Raw genomic sequence first — 25,896 nt, 5'->3', positions numbered from 1 at the left:
CTGTACGCTGTTATATTCTCATGTCAGGTCTTCTTCCAAGTGGTCTGAACTTTAAAACAAGAAAACAGTCCCACCCTGTGCCCTCCCAGGAGTCGTTGTGCGCTCTGCTCCCATCGCACAGGTTTCCCTCTGAATGCAGCGTGCTCCCTGGAGCTCCTTGGGGAAGGCAGCATTGCATCTGCATGGCGTGTAACTCAGCTGTGGCAGCAAAGTGCAGAGAAACAAGGTACAGAAATGTGCTGTTCATGGCAATATTTTGTGTAGCACAAGGGAAATTTTGGGGGAAGACTTTCAAAGAGTGGTGTTCAAATGAGCCTGTCCTCTATAGAGCACTCTCCCTTTAATGTCTTTCTCTTCCTGTCTTTATTTCTAACCCTGTGCTCCTTTTAATTCATCTCTTCCCCTTCTCTTTAATCACACTCTTTCCCATTCTCCTCACAGAACAAGCGAGAGCAACAAATCCAGTTTTTAAGTATTGGTGTGTAACGTATGAGCAATGGTACACACATCCTCCTCCTCCCCTCCACGTCTGCCTTGTGTTTTTTGGCAGAAAGCTCCTGGGGGCTTTCCCCTGCATCCAGACAGCCCCGAGGTTCAGGGCCGTGTGCTGAGCGGTGTCTTCAGGCTACTAGAAATGGTGCCCATGAGAAGCAGACCTGAGTGGCTGTCCCTTGAGAGATTTAAGTTTTATACTGAGTATTTAGCTGCAGTTTACCAGTCTTCCAAATATGACTCTCATTCCAATGATTTGGTTTTTTTCCAAATTTAGGGTGTAGGTCAGTGAATGATGCCAGGAAGAGAGCTTACATTGTCTATGTGGAGAATAAAAATTAACATTTCTAAGGGAAAGTCAGTCCCCAGCTCTGTAGTTAGGTACAGAAACTGGTGGAGAAGGGAGCGCGGTGTCTCTGCTGGCAACCGTTCGAACGCGGGGGCTGTTCGTTGTCGCAGGGAGAGCGGACGGGGACAAGGTCGCATGTTGCTGGAAATGAGCCCAAATCCTCGAGATGCCTTGGAGTACGGGGACCAAGTTCAAGTGACCAGTTTCAAGATAAACATAGCCACGGAGCAGTAGATCTCTTCAGACGTGACATTAAGGTTTAGCTTCTCTTCACTGGTGAACTTTGTTTGTCGATATTTGTTATTTCTCTTCTAATGATTGATTTTAAATGCACGTGCAAGTGATGGGCTTAGGGAGAGGGAGAGCTGTTGTCCTCCCAACGCCTGGTCCAATGCTTGCGGCGTTACATGAGCTCGGTTGCTGCACAGAGGTCCCTTAGGAAAGCGGTGGCCCCATCCAGATGCACACGCTTTAGTCTTGGCACCACAAACTCACTTCTCATCTCCCCCAAGTATGCTGGTGTCGGTATTGTCTGTGATTACAAATGCCACGTGTGCATTGGCAGTTCATACAAACCGCTCATTTGTCTTTGTTGCAATCCCTTGCCCTTGATCAACAGCTGGGCGTGTCTTTCTCTAAATGTCTATAGGATCTGAGACAAAAACCAAACCCCTCCTGAAGTGATAAGAAACCTCGATGAGGGATTTGGAAAAGAAATACAGAAAGCGCCTCATCGATTCATTCTGTATTTCCGAAGCAGGGTAAAACCTTCCTGTCTGGGGACACAACGCTCGGCTGCCGTGTTGCACAGCGGGTTGTTGCACGTTCCCCGTTGAAGTCGTGTTGCTCTCGTCTCTCCCTTTTCTCTTCTCCTCTCCCGTGTGCTGAGTTGCTCTGTTCTTGTACGGGAGCTCCCTGCACCCCTGGTGGGACGGGGACATATCGATCACATGCACAAATACGCATCTAGAGCCTCCAAATTGTTGCGTAGAGCTGGGACCATGCTGAGCTCGGACCTCTCCCCAGGACAGACCCTTGGCTGACTTCAGTTCAGTGCAGGGAAGCACTGACAACGTCTCTCAGCTGAGGCTCTGCCCCTTCAGGGTAGAGGATCCTCTGTCATTTCCTGATGTTGTCTGGAGGGAAAATGCTTTTTTTTTTTCAGATTGGGCAGGTGCCCAGGGCTTCTCTGGGAAGGCTTACACTGCAGTATAAGGTAAGCCATCGAAGGAATTGCTCCTTGTTGCATAAAACACAACCGACTGAGCACATGTCTGAGGACAAGTCTCGTGTTGCACGCTTGGTGCTGGTTAACACATAACAGATGAGGATGTTTCTCAGCTTTAACTGCCGCCTCCTTTCTCAGTCTGGTAAATGTGTAATAAAAGCAACAGTATAAAATAGAAAGTGCTTTGCTGTGTAGACGTGTGCAGACTTGTTGCTACAAGTGACGGAGCATTTTGGTGCATCTGTCTATATAGTATCGCACCAATAATCTGTGGGGTAGGGGAGGTTGGGGCAGCCACTGTGCTGGCCCCAGCAGTGTTTCCTGGGGGAAAAGACATTTTCTGAGGGTGCCTTGAGTTGAAAGAGTCTAAAAACAGTGGAGAACCAGTGATGTGGCCTGAGAGAGGCAGCTAGCTGTGTTAGTGTGAAGTCAGACAGACGGCAGGATCGAGATGCCCCTTGTAGACTCAGGAGGGCTCAACCCCTGGCCCATGGGCCAGATCCTGCCTGCAGGCCAAGTCACCCATCCCCACAGGTCCAGTGATTTGGTGCTGGGTGAAAGTGTGGAGGTGTTGGGAGCCCCCGGCAGTAGCAGAGGGAAGTAGGAGACTGGGGCACACGCTCTGGGCACCGACCCCAGGGGCAGGAGGGGAAAAAATCGTAGCGGCTGCACTGCCAGGGGCACCGCTGGGGATGCTGTTCTCCCCTCCCTGCTGCCCCCCACCCCCGGCACCCTGTACCCCGGGCACTCAGGCACAGTGGGACGTGTGCTGGGCCTGGGCCGCTTGTGCCGTCCCACCCACGTGAGGCCCGTGGTGCGTGGCCCTGGACTCGCACACCAGAAAGCTTGAGCACCGCCAGACTCATCAGAGGGTAAGAAATGCTGTGCAGAGAGCAGGTGTGCAATGCAGAGGTGTTTATTTTAAATATAAAAGGGAATGGAGGGAGGGAGGGGAAAGGGGGACAGCGCTGAGAGAGGCGAACAAAGTAACCAGGTAAACCCCCGAGGGATGCAGGGATGTGGAAGTGACGGATGAGAGTTTGGAGCCGGTCCCTCCCAGCGGGGCGCTGTGCACGGGGGCTTGGGAGACGACCCCTGGGCCAGGGCAGCAGCAGGGTCCAGGCGGGAGCAGCTCCTGGGATGGAGACCCCAGCCCCCCCCACCCCGGGGGCACCGAGGGGCTGGCAGTCGGGCGCGGGGGGGACAGTCTGTGCCGCGGGTCGTGGCAGGGACAGGGATTGGCTCAGGGCTGGGCTGGGGCCGGGCACAGGGTCAGGGGAGCCGCGTTGGTGCCCCCAGCATTGACCAGGACTGAAGTAAGGGCGCAGGGTCCCGGAGAAGGAGTCAGTGAAAGTGAAGAGATGGGACCTGTCGGTCACGTTGTAAAAGGAGACCTCGCCCCCCTCGTAGTCCAGGAAAACCCCCACCCGCCTGGGCCGCACGCTCACGGGGAGGGGGGGTCGGGGGGGAGGTGAGGGCCTTGTATCCCCCATCCCGCAGCCACACGGCCCAGTATCCATTGCCAGGTGACAGTGTGACCCCCCCCTTCCTGGGCACAGACTCCCTGCACACGCCCAGGACCCAGCGCGTCTTGTCTCCCACCTCCACCTCCCAGTAGCGCCTCCCGCCCGCGAACCCCTCCGCGCCCAGGACACAGGCACAAGTATCAAATCTCTCGGGGGTGTCGGGCACATCCTGTCGGGTGTCTCCGAGTCTCACACATCTCCGATCCTCAGACAGGACGAGTTCAGGGATGAGCCGTCCCTGGGTCCAGAGTCACGTCCGCTGGGGAGAGAGTCGCGGGTCAGGGCGGGGGCAGGCGGGTCCCGAGATCACGGGGAACTCGCCGCGTCCCAGGAATCGCGGGTCGGTCCCGGCTGGGAGTCACCGTCGCCCCGCGGGGAAATGGGGGACAGGAAATGGGGGAACAGGAAAGGGGGGACAGGAAAGCGGGACGTCCCCACCGGCCCCTTCCTCCCCGGGGCATTCCCGCCTGGGCGCTGGGGCCACGAGGGGGAGGGACATGGGGTGGGGGCAGGGCAGGCCCGGGAGGGGGAGGGGCATGTGATGATGTCATCCCAGCAGGTCCCCGCCCTGCCCCTCCCCCACCGCTAGCGGGGCTGCTCTGCCTGGGGGGCAAGGGGAGTGGGCTCCACCCCATGAGCTGGTGTCGCAGGGGCTGTGGGGAAGGGGGTGGGGGGCAGGGAGGCTGCAGGGAGGGGGGGACGGGCTGGGGGACAGCAGGGAGCAGAGGGGCCCATTGCAGCCTGCCCGGGGGAGGGGGGGCAGGGGGAGCGGAGGGCAGGGCCCGGGGGTCTCTGTGCCTGGGCCGGGGTCACTCGGTTTGCTGCCGACAGCAGGTGGGTGCCTGCCCCCCCACCCCAGGCTGGGCTGCTCTGCCCCGGGGGACCCCCATGTCCCCAGCCTGTGGGCACAGCACTGCAGCCAGGGCAGCCCACAGCCAGCGCCTCCCCAGAGCCAGCCCAGGGCAGGGCCGTGCATGGGGCTGGGCGCAGGGGTGGGAGGGAAGGGGAAGGGCGGGGGGGCACTGACGGGGCACTAAGCACCGGAGAACAGGGCCCATTGCTGGTGAGTCTGGGGCAGTCGAGCGGGGAGGGGGCATTTCCCCACTGACTGCCCCAAACCTCTGGGCTCAGCTCACAAGAGACATGTCCCAGGCCCCCCGCCGTGTGTCTGCTCTAGGGGTCTCCACCGGAGGACCTGCACTGGGGACAGGGACACCCCGTGTACACGGGACCTGGGACACTGCTGGCACCGGGGCCGTCTGCCCCCAGAGTACTGCGCAGTCCCAGGCCCGGGGGCCCAGTTGCCGCACTGGCCCCCTCCGTTGTGCCAGAAGCTGCACGTCCAGATGCAGTTTCCAAACACACGGGAGTGACCTAGGGGCAGAAATCCCAATGGCTCCCAACAGGACCGGGGCTCCGGGGCCACGTGGGGCCGGTGGAAATGCAGCCCTGGGAACAGCCGGAGACTCCTGCAGCGCTTGTGCAGGGGGGGCTGGGGAGGACGAGCAGCCTGGGACGGGGTCTGCTCAGAGCACCGGTGTGAACGGACCTGCCCCTCTGCTCTGTCCCCAGACCCGCTGTGACATTTGCCCACTGGAGGACATCGGCCCCTGCGCCCACCCAACACCCCCGCTGAAAACAGAGACAGCTCCAGCCCCACTTCTCCTCCCAGAGGGATTTGTCCCCTGTTGTGAGCTGCACAACTCCCCTCCAGCCATGCCCAGGCCCCCCGGCATATACAGTGCTGGCAGGGACTGGCTGGGAGAAGCAGCTCCCACCCAGCAGCCCCTCAGCTGCACAGCCCACTGCCATCCTGCCCCCTGCACAGGCTGACTCCTGCCCTATCGCTGTTGCAGCACTGGGACGTGGGTGACCAGGCTCCGTGAAGAGAGCCAGGGTTGGGCACCACCATCTTGCAGCCAGGAGCCCCCTGCGACCAGCCCACGGAGCAGCCTGCAGAGCCGGGCCCAGGGGGGGTCGGGGGCTCTGCCACCCCTCCCAGGCAGCCAGGACGGAGGGGAGCAGGGCCCCCCTGATGCCCCAGCTGGTTGATCCCCCAGGCAGCGCTGCCTGTCAAGGGACCTGACTGCAGCCTCTCCGCCTTCCCTCCCTCCCTCCCTGCCCAGCCTGCAGCCAAGCCCCCAGGGCCAGCTTGCCCAGCCCCTGCACAGACTGTGACTCCATCCTCTCAGCCCTGCAGCCCCCAGTGCAGCACGACCCTCCCACCAGGCTCCTCTCTCCCACCCCCAGCACCACGGATCAGTCATTTCGTGGCTTCACATCCAGGCCAGATTCGATGCCCCCACCCTGCATCCTCTGCCTGCGGCCACCTGCCCCTTCACTCCAGTCCCTTATCCATCCCACTGCCCCGTCATGCTCCTTTGTGTCCCTCTCCCAGGCTCCTGGGCCTGGAGCAAACCCCCTTATCCTGGCCACAAGCAACCTCCACCTCCCCCTTTCACGCCAGTCCCACATGCCAGGCCCCCAGCAGTTTCCCTGGCACCAGCTGTCTACCCCCGACTCCTGGGCCAGTTCAATTCCCCCTCCCGGGGCAGAGCCTGCACAGAGCATCTGGACAAGGCCCCTGGGCTGGAGGAGACCCGAGACCCAGAGGATGTGACAAGAGCACGAGATGTGGGCTCTGCTACCCGACTTCCTCACTGAGACTGACCCTCCCACCCGGCCTGCTCACCCCCGGCCTGATGGAGGGTTTCTTGTGCTCTGCACACAGGGGTGGAGGCGCTTGGGCCGCAGGTGCTGGGCCACCCCTGAGGAGCTTGGGCTTCTTCCCTGCTCCGCCACTGACTCCCTGTGTGACCCTGGGCAGGTCACTGGAGTCCCCTGGGCCTCAGGCTGGAGAGAGGATCATGGGCTGGTCCTTGTCTGTCCTGCCTCTCTAGATGAGAAGCCCCCAGGCAGGGCAGGCTTGTCTCCTACTCCTTGCCTGGCAGCTCCAAGCACACTGGGCCTGGTCTCAGCTGGGATCTCCTGGCACTGCTGGGATAAACAGCTGCACACTGAGGGCTATATCCTGCCACATGCACTGATGCTGAGCAGCACTTTGCTTCTCACATCATCCGGCGTCACGGTGCCGGCACGTGGCAGGGATCCGACACGGACACCCATGGATGTTGTGCTGCCCCAGTGCCCCATACACTGCTGCCTGCCCCTGCACGGCTGCCTTCTCCGGGATGTGGAGCCCCGGGAGCTGAGCAGGGGGAGGCAGGGCTCTGGGTACGGGGGTGGGGGGACACAGCTCCTCTCTCCCGTGGAGGGGACCTCACAGCTCTGGTGGGAGAGGCTTGGACACCGTGTTCCTCACCCCACCACCCCCTGGGGACATCCAGCTGTGCCCCGTCCTCCATCCGCTACCTGCCACTGCATCCCGCACAGAGGGAGCAGCGCTTCCAGCAGACGCAGCCAGGGCCGGGGGCAGCTGGGAGCAGCTCAGCACCTCACTAGCGGGAGGCAGCAGAGCCGCCAGGGAGGGCAGCTGCACCGGGGTCTGAGGCCCAGCATTTCCCCAAAGCCCAGCCTGGGGGCTCGCGGGAACTTTCTGTCTCCTTGCCCCCGAGACCTGCCAGGCAGCACCCCTGAGAGCCGGGGGCAGAGCGCGGAGCCAGCACACCCGGGGAGATGGGGCCGGGAGGCCCGTCGGCTTCACTCACCTGCATGTCTCTGGGCTTTGGTGAGTCCTGAAAAAGCCAGAAACCAGAGTTCAGACAAACAAGCCCAAGCCCCATGGGACACGTATCAGTGAGCAGGACTTTGCAGAGAAGAAAACCAGCACTTACCCAGCTCTGGCGGAGAGTCCCGGGGAAGAGCAGAGGGAAGGAAAATGAAACAGGTCAGTCAGTAGCCGTGATCCTCCCTGGCAAGGCTGCCCCCGCACTACAGACAGCCAGTGCTGGCTTCAGCAGCAGTGCCGCCCGGTGCAGGCGGCAGGATCGGGGCCCCAGTCCATAGTTAGGGCCTCTGCTCTCCAGCCCCTGTACTGTGACGCTCTCCCACCCCGGTCCTAGGCACCAGTGGGGCTGTCCCCGGGGCGAGTTACTCACGGGTGCAAGGGAGACAGAACTGGACAACGGGCCGCCCCCCCCCCCGCTCCAGCCCCTTTGTGCAGAGATGGGGCAGATGGGCAGACGCTGGTCCTGACTGCACACGTGAGCAATGCCCGGGTGCAGGTAGTGCTCAGCTGGCAGGGAGCAGAGTCACCCACTCCTGTGCCAGCTGCCACCTGCTAATCTGGGGGAGGGGGTGTCGGGGCAGGGGACGTCAGGGTACAGTCTCCTCCTCGGGGACCACAGTCAACCAGAGTCAGGCAGAGCAGCCCCGGGGCAGTCTGAGACCCAGGGACCGTGCCTGGCTCCTGCCGGTCCCCGGCCCCTCACCCCCAGCTGGAAACAATCTGGGCCCAGCTCAAAGGTCTCCCAGATGTCTCTCTCTCCGGGAAGATGCTGGCTGGGAGCCCAAGCGGTGCTGCGTGTGCGCAGTTCTTGCAGGATTGCACTGGAGCAGAGGGCACTCAGTGCCACACAGGATTGGGGCCGTGAGCGGGGACATCTCTCCCGGAGCCCTGGATTAGATGGGGACCGTTATGAATGTTGCTGCACCACGAATACTGCTCTATCCCTATGCTTTGTGGGCCAGGCGTCTCCGAGGCCCATCCCAGGGCAGGGAGCAGTCATGCAGTGTTTAAAAGCCTCTTGGAGGTGGGAGCATCTCGGGACATGGGGCCAGACGGTGGGAGGAGAGAGCCCACCTGTCCCAGGTCTCGGGGGAGAGCACAGACCCAGAAGGAAAAGGCCCCGGTGCTAGAAGGGGACAAACTGTCTGCCAGAGACACCAACCCTGGGCCAGACACGGGCAGGCCTGGGCAGGAAGGCGAGGTCCTGGCTGGCAGCTGCGGGTGGAGGGCTGGTTTAACTGTGGGACCAGACGAGTTCAGGGATGCTGAGCTGACGAGCGCTGTGCTTCACCCCCCCCCCCCCCGTGATCTGCAGAAAGGGATCCCAGAGCCTCACAGGGCTGCTCTGTGCCACGGCCGCACCAGGTCCCAGCATCAGGCAGCGCATGCCCTCCCCACCGGAGACACCCGACCCAGGGCAGACACGGGAGAGCAGTTTGAGGCTTTCCCGGAGGAGGAGTCAGGATCGGTGCCGGGGGTGAGGCAGCTGGAGCCGGAGGTCCCAGATCTCCGGAGCTGGGACAAGAGAGGTCCCCATGTCCTCGCCTCTGCCCTGGCCTCATGGATCTGTCACTGGCTCAGCTGGGGAAGGTCCAGCCGGGGATCAAGCTGACCCATGGGAGCACGTGGCCCTGACCCTGCATGTGCTGCATGGGGAAGGCAACAGGGGCTTAGGTCCCAGGCCTGCCCGATGGAGGGTGCTGGGAGTCAGGGCTGGGGCCCGGAGCCTCCCCAGGATGATCCCTACAGAGCCGTCCTGGCACACGTCCTCCCAGGAGATGGGGGGGAGCGGTTTGATTTGCAGGGTGTCAGTAGAGCCAGTAAAAAGTCATTTACCTCCCACTGTCTTGTATCTTGCTGCAAAGTGAGAAAAACAAGAATTAATGTGGAGCACCCAGATGCCCTTGGCCCCACCCCAGACAAGGCCGGCACCCCCTGTCGGAGAGCACAGAGCCAGGAGCAGGTTGGCATCCAGGGGTTTGGGGCAGAAGTGTGCAAGCAGCAGGTTTTGGTGGCAGGGTGATATCTTTTAGAGTATGAGCTGTGCAGCTGGGAGAAAGGAGACCCAGAGAACAAGGCTTTGTGTTCAAAAGCTTGTCTAACTCAATCCCAGATCTGCAGTGCATCCAATAACAGATACCACCCCAAAAATTCCTCCCTTATAGTTTCATAGTTTCTAGGGTCGGAAGGGACCTGAGCAGATCATCGAGTCCGACCCCTGCCATGGCAGGAAAGAGTACTGGGGTCAAACGACCCAGCAAGGTGTTCATCCAGCCTCCTCTTAAACACCCCCAGGGCAGGAGCCTGCACCACTTCTCTTGGAAGTTGGTCCCAGACCCTAGCCGCCCTGACCGTGAAGTCGCGCCTCCTGATATCTAACCTAAACCTACCCTCTGCCAGCTTGTGACCGTTATTCCTGGTCACTCCTGGCGGTGCTCGGGGGAACAGGGACTCCCCCAGTGCCTGCTGGTCCCCCCTGACTAGTCTGTAACAGGCCCCTAGATCCCCCTCGGCCTTCTCTTGTGGAGGCTGAACAGGTTCAGGTCCCGTCGCCTCTCCTCGTAGGGCCTGCCCTGCTGCCCCCGACCATGCGAGTGGCCTCCTCTGGCCCCTCTCCATGCTGTCCACGTCCCTCCTGAAGTGCGGCGCCCAGACCTGGACGCAGTCCTCCAGCTGCGGCCTGACCAGTGCCGCACAGAGGGGGAGGATCACCTCCCTGGCCCTGCTCGAGATGCATCTGTGGATGCAGGACAAGGTGCGGTCGGCCTTCCTGACCGCAGTCCCCACACTGCCGGCCCATGTTCATCTTGGAGTCAATGATGACTCCAAGATCCTTTTCTGCCTCTGCCCTGACAAGAAGGGAGTTCCCCAGCCTGTAGGTATGGTGCTGGTTGTTCCTCCCCAGGTGCAGCACCTTGCACTTGTCCGTGTTGAAACCCTTCCTATTCTCATCCGCCCACCCCTGTAACCTGTCTAGATCTGATTGCAGCCTATTCCTCCCTTCTACCTGCCCACATACCCCTCCCCTTTTGCATAACTCCTGCACAATCAAGGTTACAACATCACTCAAACACCACTGAGGACGGAAGTTGATACAGAACTGGACAATGTGTTGTGAGGTCCTTTAAGCATGACTTGTTCATGTGCACCTGGGCTCTCCCTGCCCCAGAGTCCTTCACAAGAGCACAGGGCTCCCCAGACGGCCGCCACCTTGGTGGGCTCTGGACAAAGGCCTTGCTTAAGCCTTCGGAGTTAGAGTCGGAGGGTCCGTCCTGGTCCCGGGGCCGAGGCAGCTGATGGGGAGGTGCCAGCGCTCAGAAGAGGATGCCACACACACACTGCATCGTGTGCCGGTGCCTAGAGCCCCTGAGCTGGGGTAATGACTGGGGGCCACACGGCACTCGGGGGAGCAGGGTGGCTGTAGTGGGAGTGAAGGGGGCAGTTTCCCTTGTTTCCAGACTATGCGGCTCCGGGTCTATATCAGTGAGAGAGACCCCACGTTTTGTGGCAGGGGAAGGGGTCTGCACTTTGGCCTCTGCCTGGGCCCCATGTGTCTGACACTAGCTCTGCTGGTGAGTGTGCAGCACGGGAGTTATGAGCCCCATGAGAGCACGTGGGTGTGACCCTGCTTGTGCTGTGTGCGGAAGGTGACAGGGGTCACCGTGCCCAAGACTGCCCCTAATAGACACCGCAAGCATGGCCGGGGCCTTGCAGCACCCTCAGGACTGGTCCCGTTCATACAGAGCTGTCCTTGTTAGGAGGCCTCTGGAGATGGGGAGGGACACGTGGTTGGTTTTCCAGGTGTTTGCAGTGAGGGCAGGGAGGCAAGTGAAGCTAGTAAAGGGCACTTACCTTCCACTGCCTCGTACTTCTCTGTAAAGGGAGAAAGAACAAGCATTATGCAGAGCCCAGCAAGCTCCCTGGTCCCACCCCAGGCACGGGCAGCATCTCCCTGTCTGCCAGTACAGAAACTGTCAGCACCTTGCCATCTGGGCAAGAAACATGCCAGCGGCTAGGACTTTTCGGGAGCAGGTTTATATCTCATATTGGATGAACTGCAGCGCCGGGAGAAAGGAGACCAAAAGAAGAACGTCTTGTGTTCAAAAGCTTGTCTGACTCAATCCCAGATCTGCTGTTCATCCAAAAAATGATTCCACCCCAAAAATTCCTCACCTCTTCCATAACTCCTGGACCATCAAGGCTTCAACATCAAGATTACATCAAGGTTACAACATCACTCTCACACCACCGAGGACAGACGTTGACCCAGAACTAGACAACGTGTGTTCAGCTCCTCTGTGCACAGCCTGCCTGTGCACCCGGGCTCTCCCTGTCCCATGGCCCAGGAAGCCGCCACCTTGGTGGGCTCTGGAGAAAGTCCTTGCTTAAGCCTTGAGGGGCAGAGACTGAAGAGTCAGTCCTGGTCTCAGGGAAGAGGCAGGTGGTTGTGAGGCCCCAGGACTCAGGAGTTTTCAGCACGGGCCCTCAGGGCCCTGGGGAACAAGACAGGGGTGAGCTACATGGTCCTAGCAGGGAGGGAGGAGGACAGTTACCCATGACTGCAGCCTGTGGGCCCCTGGGCTACATCAATGGCCCAGCGTGGGGTGGCACAGGGAAAGGCCGGCACCCAGACCCAGATGTGGGGTCTGCCCTGCTCAGAGACTGCTCCCACAGCTTCAGCCCATCCCCGGTGCTTGGAGCTCCTCTCAGAGCAGAGGATGGAGCCCCGTCCGTCCTGTCCTGCCCCGTCTCAGAGGAGCTCTCACCCCATCCTGTCACATTACCTTTTGCACGGTGATGCTGCCAGAGGCAGAAACTGCCCAGGACAATGACCACCAGCATGATGGGTATGATCACAGCCAGAGCCACCATCCAGGGGGAGACACGTGGGAAAAAGTGACCTGCAAGAGAATATGGCATTCACTTGGCAGCCTGCGTGAGTAAATGCCCAGGGCTGGGGGCAGCAGTGGTTTTCCCTGGGACCCTCCTCATGGATTTCAGGCTGACAGGGCTCCTCCGTGCTTCATGCTTAGCACACTGGGAGCCCAGATCCAGCCCAGCGAATGCACCCACTGTCCTGCCCCTGCCCTGAGGCAGCAGAGGGGTCACTGCAGGAATAAACGGGACCCAGCAGCACAGCCCCTGGATGCAGAAACCCCTGCCAGACTGAGGGAAGAGAGATAGCGACCTCCCCTTCCTCAGGGCATCAGGGGGAAGTGGCTCCTCGTCCAGCAGGTCACCAGAAACAAGCAATGTTCCTCCAGGCAGAGGGCGAAAGCTGAGCTCTGTGCCAGTGTGAGGCTGTCCTGAATCTCCGTGTGACCCCTCACGCCGGGCGGCGCAGGCTGACCCCAGGGCGCAGTCAGGACCGAGGGGCTCGAGTGCCGTCGGTGCAGCCACAGACACGCTCCCCTGCAGCGCTGCAGGCACAGGGCGACTGGCGCCGGGAGCCAGGCCCTCGTCTGTCCCAGCAGCCTGTCCCCAGGGCTCTGCCGGCCGTGTCCAGCTGTGGCCCTCAGGGCACTCCTGCGCCTGCTCTCGCACCCCGGGAGCTACCAGTGGACCAACACCAACCCCATTCGCAGTGCTCTCCCGAGGGCTGTGAGCACGTCAACTCTCATGGTTAAAGTAGAACTGGACTCAGTCAGGCCTTGCACCAGAGGCCTCCCCGCAGAGTGTGCCCAGGTACCAGGAGCAGGCTGGGAGTGAGCCATTCGTGGGCAGTGCACCAGCGCAGCCCCAGGCGCAGGGTCGTGGGGACGTGTCCCAAGGAGCAGTGAGGTCTCTCAGGGGATGTCTGCGTGGTGCAGCACGGCCCCGTGCTGGGATTGCGGGGCAGGCTCTGCACGTGGACCCCAGAGCCCGAAGCAGCTCGTATCGCTCCAGAGCCCCTCGCTCTGTGCCTGCCTGGGGAGCCGCTGCTCTGTGGGGGAGCGAGGGGGCAAGTCTGGGAGCCCTGCCAGGGGGGAAGCTTTCACAGAACAGGCCTGATGGGAAGCCCCTTTCCTGTCTCCCTGGGAGCCAGGTCCTGCATCCAGGATGACTCTGGAAGTCCTCCTCTCCTCCCCTGCCAGTAGCTCTGGAGCCTGCACAGAGTGAGTCGGGGTACTCAGAGCCCAGGGCTCTCCTCTCTGAGCCTCCAGCCCGATGCCCTGGGGAGGGCCCTTCGTGCTCCCTGTGAGGCATGCAGTGATCTCAGCAGCAGCAGCTAAAGGCCCTGACACAAACAGTGCTGCATGGACCCAAAGTGTCTTTGCTATCACTATGTTATTCTGGCTGTGACCACACAGTAAGGGCAATAATTCTTATTTGGGGATTTAATAGAAAATAGAAGTACATGGGCTCCTGTGATCATAAAAAGTAGGGTTGGAAGGCACCTCAAGCAGTCTCATCTAGTCCAAGCCTCTGCTCAAGACAGAATCATCCCTACTGCCAACCACCCCAACACCAAACAGTGGGGTAAAAGCATCCACACCTGAGGACAGGTAAGGGTGATCCAGGCAGCCCTTGACAGGCAGGCCTGATGGTGACACCAGGTTCTCCACCTTGGGAGGAAAGACCTGCAGCACCCTTATAGGCTCGGCAGTGCTACGCTGAACACATGAAAGAGACTTGGGGGTCATCATTGACCACAAGATGAACATGGTGTGCGATGCTGCGGCTACACCAAAACCTGGCGTGCATCCATAGAGGAGCAAATCTGGCTCACCCCCTTGTGTGGCCTTGGTGAGGCCGCAGCTGGAGTACTGCGTCCAGTTTTGGGCTCCACAATTCAAAAAGGATGTGGAGAAGCTTAGAGATTCCTGAGGAGAGCCACGCGCATGCAGAGGTCAGGAAAACAGATCAGATGACAGGCTGAGAGCCATGGGGCTCATGCCTGGATCAGCGCAGGCTCAGGGGTGACAGGCGTGTCACCAGGCTAATTTTTATGTGTTTGTGTATGACTGTTTGGGGACTGGAGGAACCCAGCCCCATTGAAACAGTCTGCCAGCGGAGGTAGCTCCATTGGGGGTGGACTTGCAGAAGCGCTTGGGGCTGGGGGCTGGACATGATCCTCCCAGCCTCTTCTAGCCCAAATGTCCATGAATCTGTCCCACACAAGCGTTGTCTAGCCTGCCAAGCAGCACAGTCAATCCTCTCATAAAAGGCAAATACCTTGAGAAAAACAGCTTGACAGGGAGCCTCACCCGATCTATATCCTGCCATGGCACGGTTGTTAAATACACTTCAGAGACCCAATGAAGGGAACCATGTCCTCTGCCTCCCCCCACTCCCATGGCTACAGAGTGAGGCAGCCCATCCCCCCATGGTCTGCACCATCACTGTCACAGGGGAATATTCTTTCCTGACCCCAAATGAGGTGATTAATTAGCCCCTGAGGAGAAGGGCAACACCCTCCAGCCAGGGATCAGGAACTATGGGATTCTTGCCTGAGTGACCCTGACGTCCCCGCGCCCCCAGGGAGCTGCACCCCTGAGTCTCCTCGTGCACCCAGAGACCCTGCGTGCACTGCGGGGCTCTGCAAGGAAAAGCCAGGACAGACACCGGCACCAGGGAAGGGTTCAGGTGACTGTGGAGAGCCTAATCTGACCCCTTTTACACACAGGAGTTTATGGATGACCTGGTTTCCCCTGTCCTGAGCCCAGTCATGCAGGTCTGACTAAAGCAGGACCAGGGCTTGGCTAAAGCCTGCCATTGAGAAGCACCTCCTGGCTGGGACCGAGCACACCCGGAGAGGAAGGGCCCGGGCCAGCCCAGGGCCGTGCGTCCTCGGCTTTGCCCTGCCCTGCTCACACCTCGCACCGCATTTCTGGTTGCAGCTACTCCCAGTTCAAGACCCTGCTCTGGACTTCCATGTTTTGTGCAGCCCCTGGCAGCAGCGGCAGGGAGCAGTGACTCTGCACCCCCAGCCCGAGACACCCCAGAGGGGCTGGGAGTGGGGACGTGCTGAGCACCTGCCTTCGAACGCCAGGCTCCCTCGGGTGTCTCAGCTGGGTGCCCAAAGCGGAGGCCCCCCAGCCCTAAGTGGCATTTGCAAACCTTGGGCAGGACGCACTGCCTGACCCCCCCGGCTCACCCGGGCCCGGCTCTCGGCTCAGCCCCAGGGCGCTTGGCCTGAGTCCTGGTGTCGGTGTCACGGCAAACTCCCGTGTCCCCGTAAGCCCTGCGGAGAGCAGCACAGACGGGCTGTTGTGCTGCCCGGGGAAACGGCTCCCTACATGTCCGACACGTGAGCAGGGATCACCCTCCCCACCCCGACGCCGAGCTCACGGTGTGGCAGGCACTGACCTGCAATGCTGATGGAGGCTGTTTTCTCCTGGGTCAGGATCAGGCTCCCGACAGAACAGGTCACGATCTGGTTCGACTCCTCCATGATCACAACAGCAACCTCTGCGTGAAACAGCCCATCAGACTGTCTGCGGAAATCTTCTCAGATGTTTTTGGTAGCGGCTGCCCACGGTGATCCCTCCACTGGACCTCGGGCTCTGGGTACCACCCAGCTGATCGACACACCAGCCGGATCCCTCCATCCTGGTGACCTTCAGCAGAGATGTGGGGGTCCGAGCCCAGTGCTGCAGAGGAAGAGACAAACCCTGCGTTAGGTCTAGACCAGGGCTGCAAACTCAGCCACCCCCAGGGCCAGATGCTGACTGCAGGGATCCTTGCGGGCTGGGTCTGGACACGGCACGGGGGCAGTGGCAGTGGCAGTGGGGCAACCAGTGGCGGTGGTAGGGTCAACGGCAGCAGCAGCCGCCATGCTACAGGTAATGGCCGTGGTGGGGCGAGCAGGGGGGAGACTTAACCCCTGACACGGACACATGCAGCTCAGCAGGTGCTCACGCCCCACCACTCACACACATCACCAATAGGGCTCCCTGCCCCCGATTTCGGCAGCAGGCCCCATCCCCACTTGGGCACTGCCTGAATCCCCAGCCCCGCTATAGCCCCACAGGCTGCACGCTTTGCTCCCCGGCGGGATTCAGCCGCAGTTCATCGTCTGACACAACTGCTCTAGATGCACGGGGGACTCGCCCAGCACCACCGCTGGGTGTGAGTACTCAATTCCTGGTCATCCCTAAGGGACGCCTGCAAAATACAATTTCTGGCCTTGGAAATCCCAGTCCCTCCTGCTACATCAGCAGCTCGACCTTCGGGAAGGAGCCTCCTCAGGCCCCTCAGCAGCATCACCAATAGGGCTCCCTGCCCCCGATTTCGGCAGCAGGCCCCATCCCCACTTGGGCACTGCCTGAATCCCCAGCCCCGCTATAGCCCCACAGGCTGCACGCTTTGCTCCCCGGCGGGATTCAGCCGCAGTTCATCGTCTGACACAACTGCTCTAGATGCACGGGGGACTCGCCCAGCACCACCGCTGGGTGTGAGTACTCAATTCCTGGTCATCCCTAAGGGACGCGGACTGCAAAATACAATTTCTGGCCTTGGAAATCCCAGTCCCTCCTGCTACATCAGCAGCTCGACCTTCGGGAAGGAGCCTCCTCAGGCCCCTCAGCAGAGCCGCTACAGGATGAACACTGGGGAATGGGCCCTGTGCAGTCTGGGAGCCCCTTCCCTTCACGATACTCACAGGGCTGGACCCTGGACCCTGTCTCACTTCCAGCCCCTAAACCCCAGTCACCCACCTGCACAACCTGCACTTACACACTGCTTGTGATGGCCTTTTGCTGGGGGGGAGGGGGATGGACTAGAAATGGGCAGTGATCTAGAGAGGCACAGGAGTGAGGAGGTGCAGGGTCTCTGCCCCGGGCTGGGAGCTGGTATCTGAGCCAGGGCAGCGACACGTCGCTGTGCAGGGCAGGAGGCCCAGGGAGGGGCAGTGTGCTGTTCTCGGCTGGGCGAGAGCCCTGTGAGATGAACACAGCCGGGAGCGAGAGCTTAAAGGGGGTAACCTGCTCCGTCCATCTCCGTGGGTGCTCTCACCCCCGGCCGCAGGCCTGTGCCCTACACTGACCATGCCTGATTGCATGGGATCCCACCCAGGGCCTGGCACGGATCCGGGCTCTCATGCCGTGCGAGGGCAGCGCAGCTTCCCCAGCGCATGCCCTGCGTGATGGTCAGAGCATGCTGATCAGCTCATGCGAGAGCAAACGAGATCCCATGGGTTTCGGTGCATCTTACCATACATATGTTAGATGTTTTCTGATTGGCTGAATTAAAGTAGCTGCTGATTTTAAATAGGGCTTTGATAACAAATAGATGCCGGGGCAGAGGTGGGGTGGGGGGTTACACAAGGAAGCACCGATAGCTTCCCAGCTCTCAGCTGCAAACTCAGAGCTGAGCTGGGCCGAGCTGCGTGTCCGGCCTGGCTGGGCTCAGCACGTCACCAAGGGCCAGGCGGGATGGGCAAAGGCCAGGCAGTGCGGCCAGCAGCCGAGACACGTCTAGCACGTCCCTGCCCAGGTTGTACTGGGGAGTCTGCCTCGGTGTAATCTTCCTCTGAGCTGACTCCGAAAGAGGCTGGGGCTGGGGCTGGGCTGCATCCAGGGTTGGGCCGTGACCTGACAAGGGCATGAAAACACACCCCGCAGGCACCGAAGGGGAGAGATGGACTGGCCTCTGCTTCAACAGCCTTGGCCCAGGCTACAGCTGCTGGTCCCCGGAGAGTGTCCCGGTTGGTCTCTAGACTAGCTGTGTTATCCTGTCACTGATAAACACACTGCATTTCCCGCAGCGTATCCTTTTGAATTATACAGAAAAGGTGACGAGCAAGGAGACCAGCAAACATCCCCTGGGCACAACGACCAGTGTGTGAACTGGCTGAAGATTAGCAAGACGGGGTAAAGCCCAGAGCCCCCAGTGCTTCAGCCTTATTCCAGAGGGGCTGGGGGCTGGAGAAATCCAGCAAAACTCTCCACGCAGGGATTAGGACTCCTTGTGTCTGCATCCATACACAGGAAAAGTTCCCCCGCTCCCCACAGCTCACTTTCTCTAGGAGTGGGGCATTGTTATGCAAGGGACAAGGTTTGCCTCTCGCCTCGAAATCAATATATGAAAACTCACATCAAAATCAACATATCCAACATATGTACAAATATCAAAATATATCCAATGTAAGCAAAATGGCATAAAGACCAATATAACCAGGAAAGATATCAACCAAAACAACCCTTGCCTCTCGCATTGTTCCTGGACCATATCTATAGCATCCCTCTCCCGCCACCAGTACATATGACAAGTTCATCAAATGAAGTGTTAAAAGTCTGTCAAACTGAAACCTTCTGCCCCAGCCCCGTGGTCCTCCCCTGGTGCTCTCCAGCCCCCAAAGTCCACAGGCTACCCTGGGGTACGGATGTGAATGGAAAACCCTCCTGGGCTGCTCTCAGGAAATAAATCCCCCTCCTCTCCCAGGGCGCACACTGCAGGCACTGGAGGCGGAGATGGGATCTGGGAACGTCTGCTCCCGTTGAGCCCTCCAGCCCCAGCCAGTGCACTGTGGGCAGGCCCAGACTCTAGCAGGAGTTACCCACCGGTGACCTGCAGCTCCAGCAGAGCCTGTTCATAGGAGACCCCAGCCTGGAAGAAGCAGGTGTACTGCCCGTGGTCGGAGGGGCGCACCCCGCGTATTCTCAGCGAGACGCTCCCAGAGGTGATGTTGTCCTTCAGGAGCTGAGTCCTCCCGACATACTCCGGCATCTGCTTTCCAGGCTGATCCTGGCTGTCATAGTACAGGTGCACGTATGGAGAGAACCGGGACCGGACCCACCGCACCTCCATGCTCTCCGCGCTCGTCGCAGGGGACAGGCGGCAAGGAAGGACCGCGACTTCTCCCACAGAGGCAACAACTGGCCGGTCCGGTGCAATCACTCTGAACTGGGCTGGGGAAGAGTGCGAGACCAGAGGGAAATGACACTGGACAGGAGCCATGAACTCTGCCAATGCAGCTTCAGCGGCCCCATAACATAAAGGAGGACACAGGCAAACATGCACGCAGAGCAGCCTGGCCGGAGCGGGCAGAGGACAGCATGGCCTCCCTCAGCCTCCTTCTGCAGCGGGTCAGCTCTCTGGCCCTGGGCCCAACAGGGACAAAGGAGAGGGGACAGGGCCCTGCACATGCATTGACAGGACGGGCCAGGTATATGTTGGGGGAGGCCCAGGCCTGGGTCTTCCAGCCGCACCGCAGCCCACCGGGTTCAGGGGAGAGTCCCAGGCCCTGCCGGCTGGCCACATTTCACTATGCATCCCAGCCGTGAATTGAGTTTCCTGAGTCAGAGGCCAGGGAAAGGCGCCCTTGTAAATCCAGGAGAGACAAATGGTTAGCAGCAAAGGCAGACAAAAGGGAGGGCAAGGGGGCTCTCTAGGGCATTTATACACAGACCATGAGTCTGCTCCACCATGTTGGAAACCCAGCATGTTGGGGCAGACTTGATTAATTGAGTCTGCTGGAGCACGTAATTAATCTACCTGGAGCTGTATCGGGTGCAGTTGTACAAGCGGTGCAGCATGCATTAGCACTGAGAAAATGGTGGGCAGTGCAGTTTAAACTAAAATACATTTGATGTGCTTTAGTTCAAAGCGCACTGCCACCATTTTCTCGGTGCTGACACGTGCTGCGCCACTTCTACAACTGCCCCCAATGCAGCACAGCGCTGGGCGCTTTTCATTAGTGTGCACTGCTAATTAAAAGCACTCAGGGCTGCATCTGGCACATGTTTAAAAATACCTCTAGGGTCTAACTACTTCACATACGTGCTCCTGCAACAGAAGCTTCTTTGCACCACAGGAATTGCTCCATTATTTTTCCATAGTGAAGAAATGAGTGATTGCTAAGAGCTGCATTTTCCAAGGTGAGCCTCGAGTCTAACAGGTGAGCTGTGAGTCTAACCAGGCTGTGAGCCACTGATCCAAGGAGCCCCCTGCCCTGCCTTCTGCCTGAGGTCAGACGACTGTGGCTGACACCCTGTAGCCAAGGGAGAGACGGACCTGAGACGTGGACTCAGGGGCTGCAAGAGGCTCATCGCAGACTGAACTGGAGGCATGACTAGGGACGAGGGGAAGCGCCCAGTGGCAGGAGATGCCGTGGAGAAGGCCTCTAACCAGCAGTGGGGATGGGGTAGGAAGGGGAGGGAAGAGGCCGGGGCTGGGCTGGCTCGGGGAGGAGGGTGACGCCGAGATGACAGGAGCAGGAGCGGGGCTGGCACAGGCCTGGGGGGAGGCTGCGCAGAAGGAAGCTCCTTGCCCGCCCTGGGCCGTGCCGGGTCCAGCGGGGAAGGCTGGGGGAGCGGGTGCTGGGTCACATCTCTGACGTGCCGCCACCACCCCGAGAAGGGACTGTCGGGAGTTACTGCCAGCTAGATATCTAATCCGATTGAGTAGCTTACTCACAAGCATCTTCCAGAGCTCTCCAGTTTCCCCTCTGGAGTCTGGGGTGAGAGAGAGCTGGGTCCCGATGGCAAGGCCCCTCTGTCTCCCCTGCTTTGCTGCTGCTTCACCTCATGGCCAAGAGAGAAGAGCCTCCCCACCACAACCTATACAGCCCGTGACCTCAGTCACCTGGGCCAGTGGAGGTCAGCCCCAGCCGGCTGTCAGCCAACCAATTCGAACTCCATCACCTGTTACCAGGCAGATTCCCTGGGCAATGGATCTGTGCATGGAGAGCAAGCAGCAAACGCCACGAGGAAGCAGGGTGTCCTACCTGCCACCAGCCGGTGAACCTGGAGCGTGATGAGCAGAGCGATGCAGCCGGGCACAGAGGGGCTCGCTGAGGGGCTGAGGAAGAAGAAGGAAACCTCCTTTTTCATGGCAGTGCGGCCTGGGAAGCAGAGAAAAGCACAAGCGCAGCCTGAGTATGGCCAGGGCTGTGATGCTGGTGCCAGGGCAGCAGGTGGGATGGTGCGAAGGGAAGGGGCTCTCCAGAGGCACCCGCCTGGGCAGTGCCACGCAGCAGCAAGGCGCACCCCACAGCAGGAGCCGGCAGGTACGAGCATCTGCGCCCCGAGCTACCCCGCCTGGGACAAGGGCCCTGCTCTGGGCTGCGGGTGGGAACCAGATGTCGTGGGTGGACGCATATGGAAAAGGGCTCTGCAGAGCCATTACAACAGGTCACACTGCCGGGAGTTAAGATGGCAGCGACGGACGGCTTGGGGAAGGGCCTGTTTGCTGGGATAGCCCCGATCACCCAGCAGGGAGGGATCTGGTCTCAGGATGCCCCTCCTCAGCCTCCCTTCTCCCCCGCGGGTATCTCAGGGCAGGGCCGGGCTTCTGGATGCACAAGACCCTGGCACTTGCTGGGGGACATCATGCAGGCAGTGGTGGCCACTATCCCCGGTGTTAGACCGAACCATCGAAATTCAAGCTGTGCGCACAGCCCTGGTGGGCACCACCGTTACACTGACGTGCCACTGGTTACACCCAGACCTCCCCTGAGCGCTGCGCTGATCCCTGCGACGGCCCACCACCGCCCCTGCAAACCCAGCCATTGCGCGGGCTGCCCACAGCTTGGAAAGAGTCGAAACAGAGTCGAAACAAAACAGCCATGGGAAATTTTGCACAGCCCTGGGACGGTGCAGGGGACCCTGTCACACATGTGTCCGGGGTCTGACCCGTGAGCAGTGTCTGCCTGCCCCAGTGTCTGCCTGCCCCATGCTGACAGGTCCCACGAGTGGTCCATGGGTCCATGTGAATACCTCAGCGTGAGCCTGAACCCCCTCCCCAGACCCCCGACCCCTACCTGCTGAGTGCTGGACCACCGTGTCGTCTTCTCCGGTGGTGGGGCGATGTCCAGACAGGAGGTCCTGGCCCAGAGGCCTCGGGGGAGGCACCCCTCACCGTCCTTTTGTTCATTTAATGCATTTCAGGATCGCTGGGCACCCGCCTTCCTGCCGCTCCCAGCAGCTGCAAAACTGAAAGTAAAACTGGGTTATGGCAATGACTGCGGAAGGGGCCTGCTGACACACCCACACACACCCATAACTGAGCAGAAATGAAAATCCCCTTAAAGAAACACACAGTTGTGGTACCAGCAGCTCAGGGACTGCTCTTCAGAGGTCCTGGCACCTGCCCTGCTCCCCAGGACCTGCGACAGTCGCCCTGCACGGTGTTTGCACGATGCCAGCGACCAAGGCCCCTGTCCCTGGGGAAGCCAGCGCTCCCTGCACCTCCAAAGTGCAAAGGCCTGTGTGTGCCACACCGCACCAGGTCACTGCTCTTCACTGTAGTGATGTGGAGCTGAAAGATTAGTATATAAAGAATTCAAAGGCCACCCCGAATAATTCATTGATTTGATTCATTTAGTTGATTTCCAGCTACAAAGTCATAAAAAGCAGGTAAAAATGAAAACAACAGCACAGTTCCCTGAGCAATACTGAGAGCTTATCCCAGGGGTGGGCAATTATTTGGGCCCCGGGGCCACATAGGGAGCTGTGATGAGCTGTTGCAGGCTGGGCCAGCACCACCCCCCGCTGCAACAACTCACCACAAACCTCCCTCTGGGCTTGGGTGTGCGAGGAGCAGTGCTCGGAGAGGGACAGGCATGATCTGCTCCCTGCTCGCCCTGCCCTGTGCTGGGGTGTGTGGGGGTGTGTGGGATGGGACTGCCTGGGATCCAGCCTGGCCTGGGGGAGCGCATGCAGCAGGGCTGGTGTCCATGATCAGTCAGGTGATGATAGCTTTTTTTTTGGTGTTGGGTGGTGGAACTGGAGCTTGCTCCATCCACTCCATGCATTGACCTGGTATTGCAGGGCTTCCAGGACCAGTGCAAAAAAAACAGGAAAAGAAGAAAAAAAAGGGCTTGCTGTGTCGGCAGCTCCCTCTGCAGCGCTGCACATGGCCGTGCCGTGCTCCCACCCACACCCGATACCCCGGGCCCAGCCCAGCTCCAGCCGGTCCAGCGCAGGCTCTGGAGGGGCCGTTCCCAGCACGGCTCCAGTTGCCTGGGCTCACACGGTCACTCTTCTGCTGCCCTTGCTGCCAGCTGCTGCTCCGGCTCCTGCCGCCCCACTCCGGGCGGGGGAAGCTTCACCCCTGGCTCCTGCCCCTGCCTGCAGCTCTGGATCCAGCTCCCAGCCACTTGCACCCACTGCGCGGGCGGCAGGTGCTGCTCCTCTGTGCACACGTGAGCAGTCACTGCCCAGCACTGCAGTGCCAGGGGACCCCAGCTCCTGCATTACTGTCGCACCCCTGTCCCCGGCTCTTCCTGCACCGTCTGGGCTCCTTGCTAGGGCCCGTTGCTGGGGCTGCAGGGCTCAGAGCAGTTATCCCGGGCCCGGAGCACCAAGCAAGGGGTTGGCCTGAAGGCATCTCCTGTCTCTGCTTCTCTTTGGGGGTCGCCTCAGCCCAAGGAGGCAGCTGAGCTGGGGCACATGCTGGGAGGGCGGCAGCAGTGGTGCAAGGGACTCAGAGGAGGTAGGTGTTAAGTTCCTGACTTAGCAAAGAGTACTGAGACTTCCTTTTCTGCAGGCCGGAAACCTCAGGCTGTTTTATTCAGGAACAAGCAACACTGAACAGGGAAATGAAAGTAACTCTGGAGCAATGGGGCAGGGGGGGAGTTCTGGTCTCAGGCTCCATCCCATAATAATAAGGACCAACACTTCACCCCGAGGATTGCCCAATTCCTACAGTGGGAGAGGAGGAGGTGGGGCAGGGAGAGCTGGACTGGCGCAGGGCGGGTGACGCACGGCGCTGGGGTGTGGGTGCGCGCCCCAAGGGGGGAGCCGGGCTCTCTGCGCCATGGCCGGGGTGTCGGTGGAGGGCGGCTGGGATCCAGACCGCTGCGGGTGATGCTGCAGTGAGACACAAGCTGACAAGGGAAAGCACCAGGTCACATTTTCCTGTGAATGGGAGAAACTCCAGCCGTGTCCATCTCCTTTCACTGCTGCCAAGTCCCACCAGGAAAGTGGCACTGCCTTGAGAAACAACCAGAACCAAGGCCAGCCCTTTTCAAAGAGAGGGCACGGGGGGCGTGCTTAGACAAATACCATGGTTTTTTAGTTAGTTCTTGTTTTGCTGCATATAATATCAAATTGCACATTTCAAAATATTAAAATAAATTTGTATGTACTGACAGGTGGGCTGAGCCAGGAGGTCCTGCATTTCCCTCTGCCCCTCAGCCGCATCCAGCACCCACCACCCCGATTCCTGTCTCTGTCCCCTGCGTTGCAGGGCCGGGGTGTGGAGCGGTTTCTCTCCCCCTCAGCCTCCAAGGCAGCAGCTGGCCGTGCATCAGCCCTCCTGCCCCTCCCCAGCGGTAGCTGCCATGGACCCGCAGGGACAATCTCCAGCACAGGCTGTGATCGGGGCACAGGCGGGTGAGCCCTGGCCCTGGAGGGGCTGCGACAGGGGCTCTTCCCCTGCCGGGGGGATTCGCCAGAGGGAGGAGAGGAGGAGTCTCCCTCCAGCCTGGTGCTTTCCTCAAAGGAGGTGCCCGGGGCATGGGCTCAGGATGCCAGCTCAGTCGTGGACCTGGGGGCTGACATGGCCAAGTGCCCAGCCCTGCCCAGGCCCAGTGGACACCGAGCACCACCAGACTCACTGAATCCCAGGTGCATCAGCTTTAAGGAGCAAGTGCTCACCTCATCAGAGGGTAAGAAATGATGTGCAGAGAGCAGGTGCTCAATGCAGAGGTGTTTATTTTACATATAAAAGGGAACGGAGGGAGGGGAGAAGAGGGGAGGGGAGAGGATGGGAGGGGAAAGGGAAACAGTAGTGAGAGAGGCGAACAAATTAACAAAATAAAAACCTCAGAGGGACTGCAGTGATATTAGTGAAGGATGAGAGTTCAGAGACGGCCCGTCCCGGGGGGGTGCTATGCGTGCAGGCATGAATGGCACGTGCCTCCAGTGGCTGGGGAGGGCATGGCTGCATCGGTGGCTGCTGGACCCCAGTGGTGGTTAGTGGGGAGCTCCCAAAGATGCTGTTGGCACTGTTGGCAGCAGGGGGTGGTGGTGGTGAGTGCTGACCAGAGGTCAATGACGACCCGCAGGCACCACCAGCAGCATGAGTGGCAGCCAGGGCTGACTGTGGACTGCCTGCAGTAACTGCTGACAGTGTCGGCAGCACCTGTGTGCACCGCCTATGCATCGCCCCGTGTGTGGGGATTGGGAGATGACTCCTGGGCCTGGGCAGCAGCAGGGTCCAGGCTGGAGCAGCTCCTGTGATGGAGACCCCAGGCCTGCCCCCCTGACCTGCCCCCCACTCTGGGGCCACTGGGGAGCTGGCAGTCGGGCTGTAGGGAGGGGACAGTCTGTGCCGTGGGTCGTGGCAGGGACAGGGATTGCCTCAGGGCTGGGCTGGGACCAGGCACAGAGTCAGGGGAGCCGCATTGGTGCCCCCAGCATTGACACCAGGATAGAAGTAAGGGCGCAGGGTCCCGGAGAAGGAGTCAGTGAAAGTGAAGAGATGGGACCTGTCGGTCACGTTGTGAAATGAGACCTCACCCCCCTCGTAGTCTAGGAAAACCCCCACCCGCCTGGGCTGCACACGCATAGGGAGGGGGTCCAGGGGGAGGTGCAGGGCTTGTGTCCCCCATCTTCCAGCCACATGACCCAGTAACCACGGCCAGGTGACAGTGTGACCCCCGCTTCCTGTGCACAGACTCCCTGCACACACCCACATACCACTCAGTCTTGTCTCCCACCTCCACCGCCCAGTAGCTCCTCCCGCC

The 25,896-nt window shown here is 60.1% G+C and overlaps 1 protein-coding gene and 2 pseudogenes across 6 annotated transcripts in view; 1 reads left to right on the top strand and 2 right to left on the bottom strand.

Annotated features, from left to right (window-relative positions):
• Positions 1 to 25,896, bottom strand: part of LOC149875568 (butyrophilin subfamily 1 member A1-like) — a 232,924-nt gene that overhangs the window by 56,389 nt on the left and 150,639 nt on the right. The window contains exons 1-4 of one of the 5 annotated variants that reach the window (XM_090030949.1): positions 21,967 to 22,143; positions 20,932 to 21,048; positions 18,767 to 19,114; positions 15,575 to 15,856 (exon numbers count right to left, since the gene is read on the bottom strand). The exons of 2 other annotated variants lie outside the window; for them this stretch is intronic. In XM_090030949.1, coding sequence (XP_089887075.1) covers positions 15,660 to 15,856; positions 18,767 to 19,114; positions 20,932 to 21,037 — 651 coding nt within the window. In that variant the 5' untranslated portion in view covers positions 21,038 to 21,048; positions 21,967 to 22,143 and the 3' untranslated portion in view covers positions 15,575 to 15,659. Of the gene's footprint in view, positions 1 to 15,574; positions 15,857 to 18,766; positions 19,115 to 20,931; positions 21,049 to 21,966; positions 22,144 to 25,896 lie in introns of those variants that run through there. 2 more of the 5 variants (XM_090030954.1, XM_090030953.1) reach the window with 2 other exon arrangements.
• Positions 1,580 to 15,657, bottom strand: LOC149875573 (uncharacterized; annotated as a pseudogene). Its single transcript, XR_016443368.1, has 7 exons — positions 15,573 to 15,657; positions 15,361 to 15,447; positions 12,068 to 12,184; positions 11,136 to 11,156; positions 7,264 to 7,290; positions 2,872 to 3,854; positions 1,580 to 1,764 (listed from the first exon to the last, which is right to left on the bottom strand). The product of XR_016443368.1 is annotated as an uncharacterized LOC149875573 (transcript).
• Positions 22,861 to 23,000, top strand: LOC149875572 (U2 spliceosomal RNA; annotated as a pseudogene).

Source organism: Crocodylus siamensis, chromosome 1, assembly GCF_052110815.1.
Source record: "Crocodylus siamensis isolate JL-2025a chromosome 1, ASM5211081v1, whole genome shotgun sequence".
Classification (NCBI taxonomy): Eukaryota; Metazoa; Chordata; order Crocodylia; family Crocodylidae; genus Crocodylus; species Crocodylus siamensis.
The sequence above is the reverse complement of the archived record's forward strand: the minus strand, read 5'-3'. Positions and strand labels throughout refer to the sequence as shown.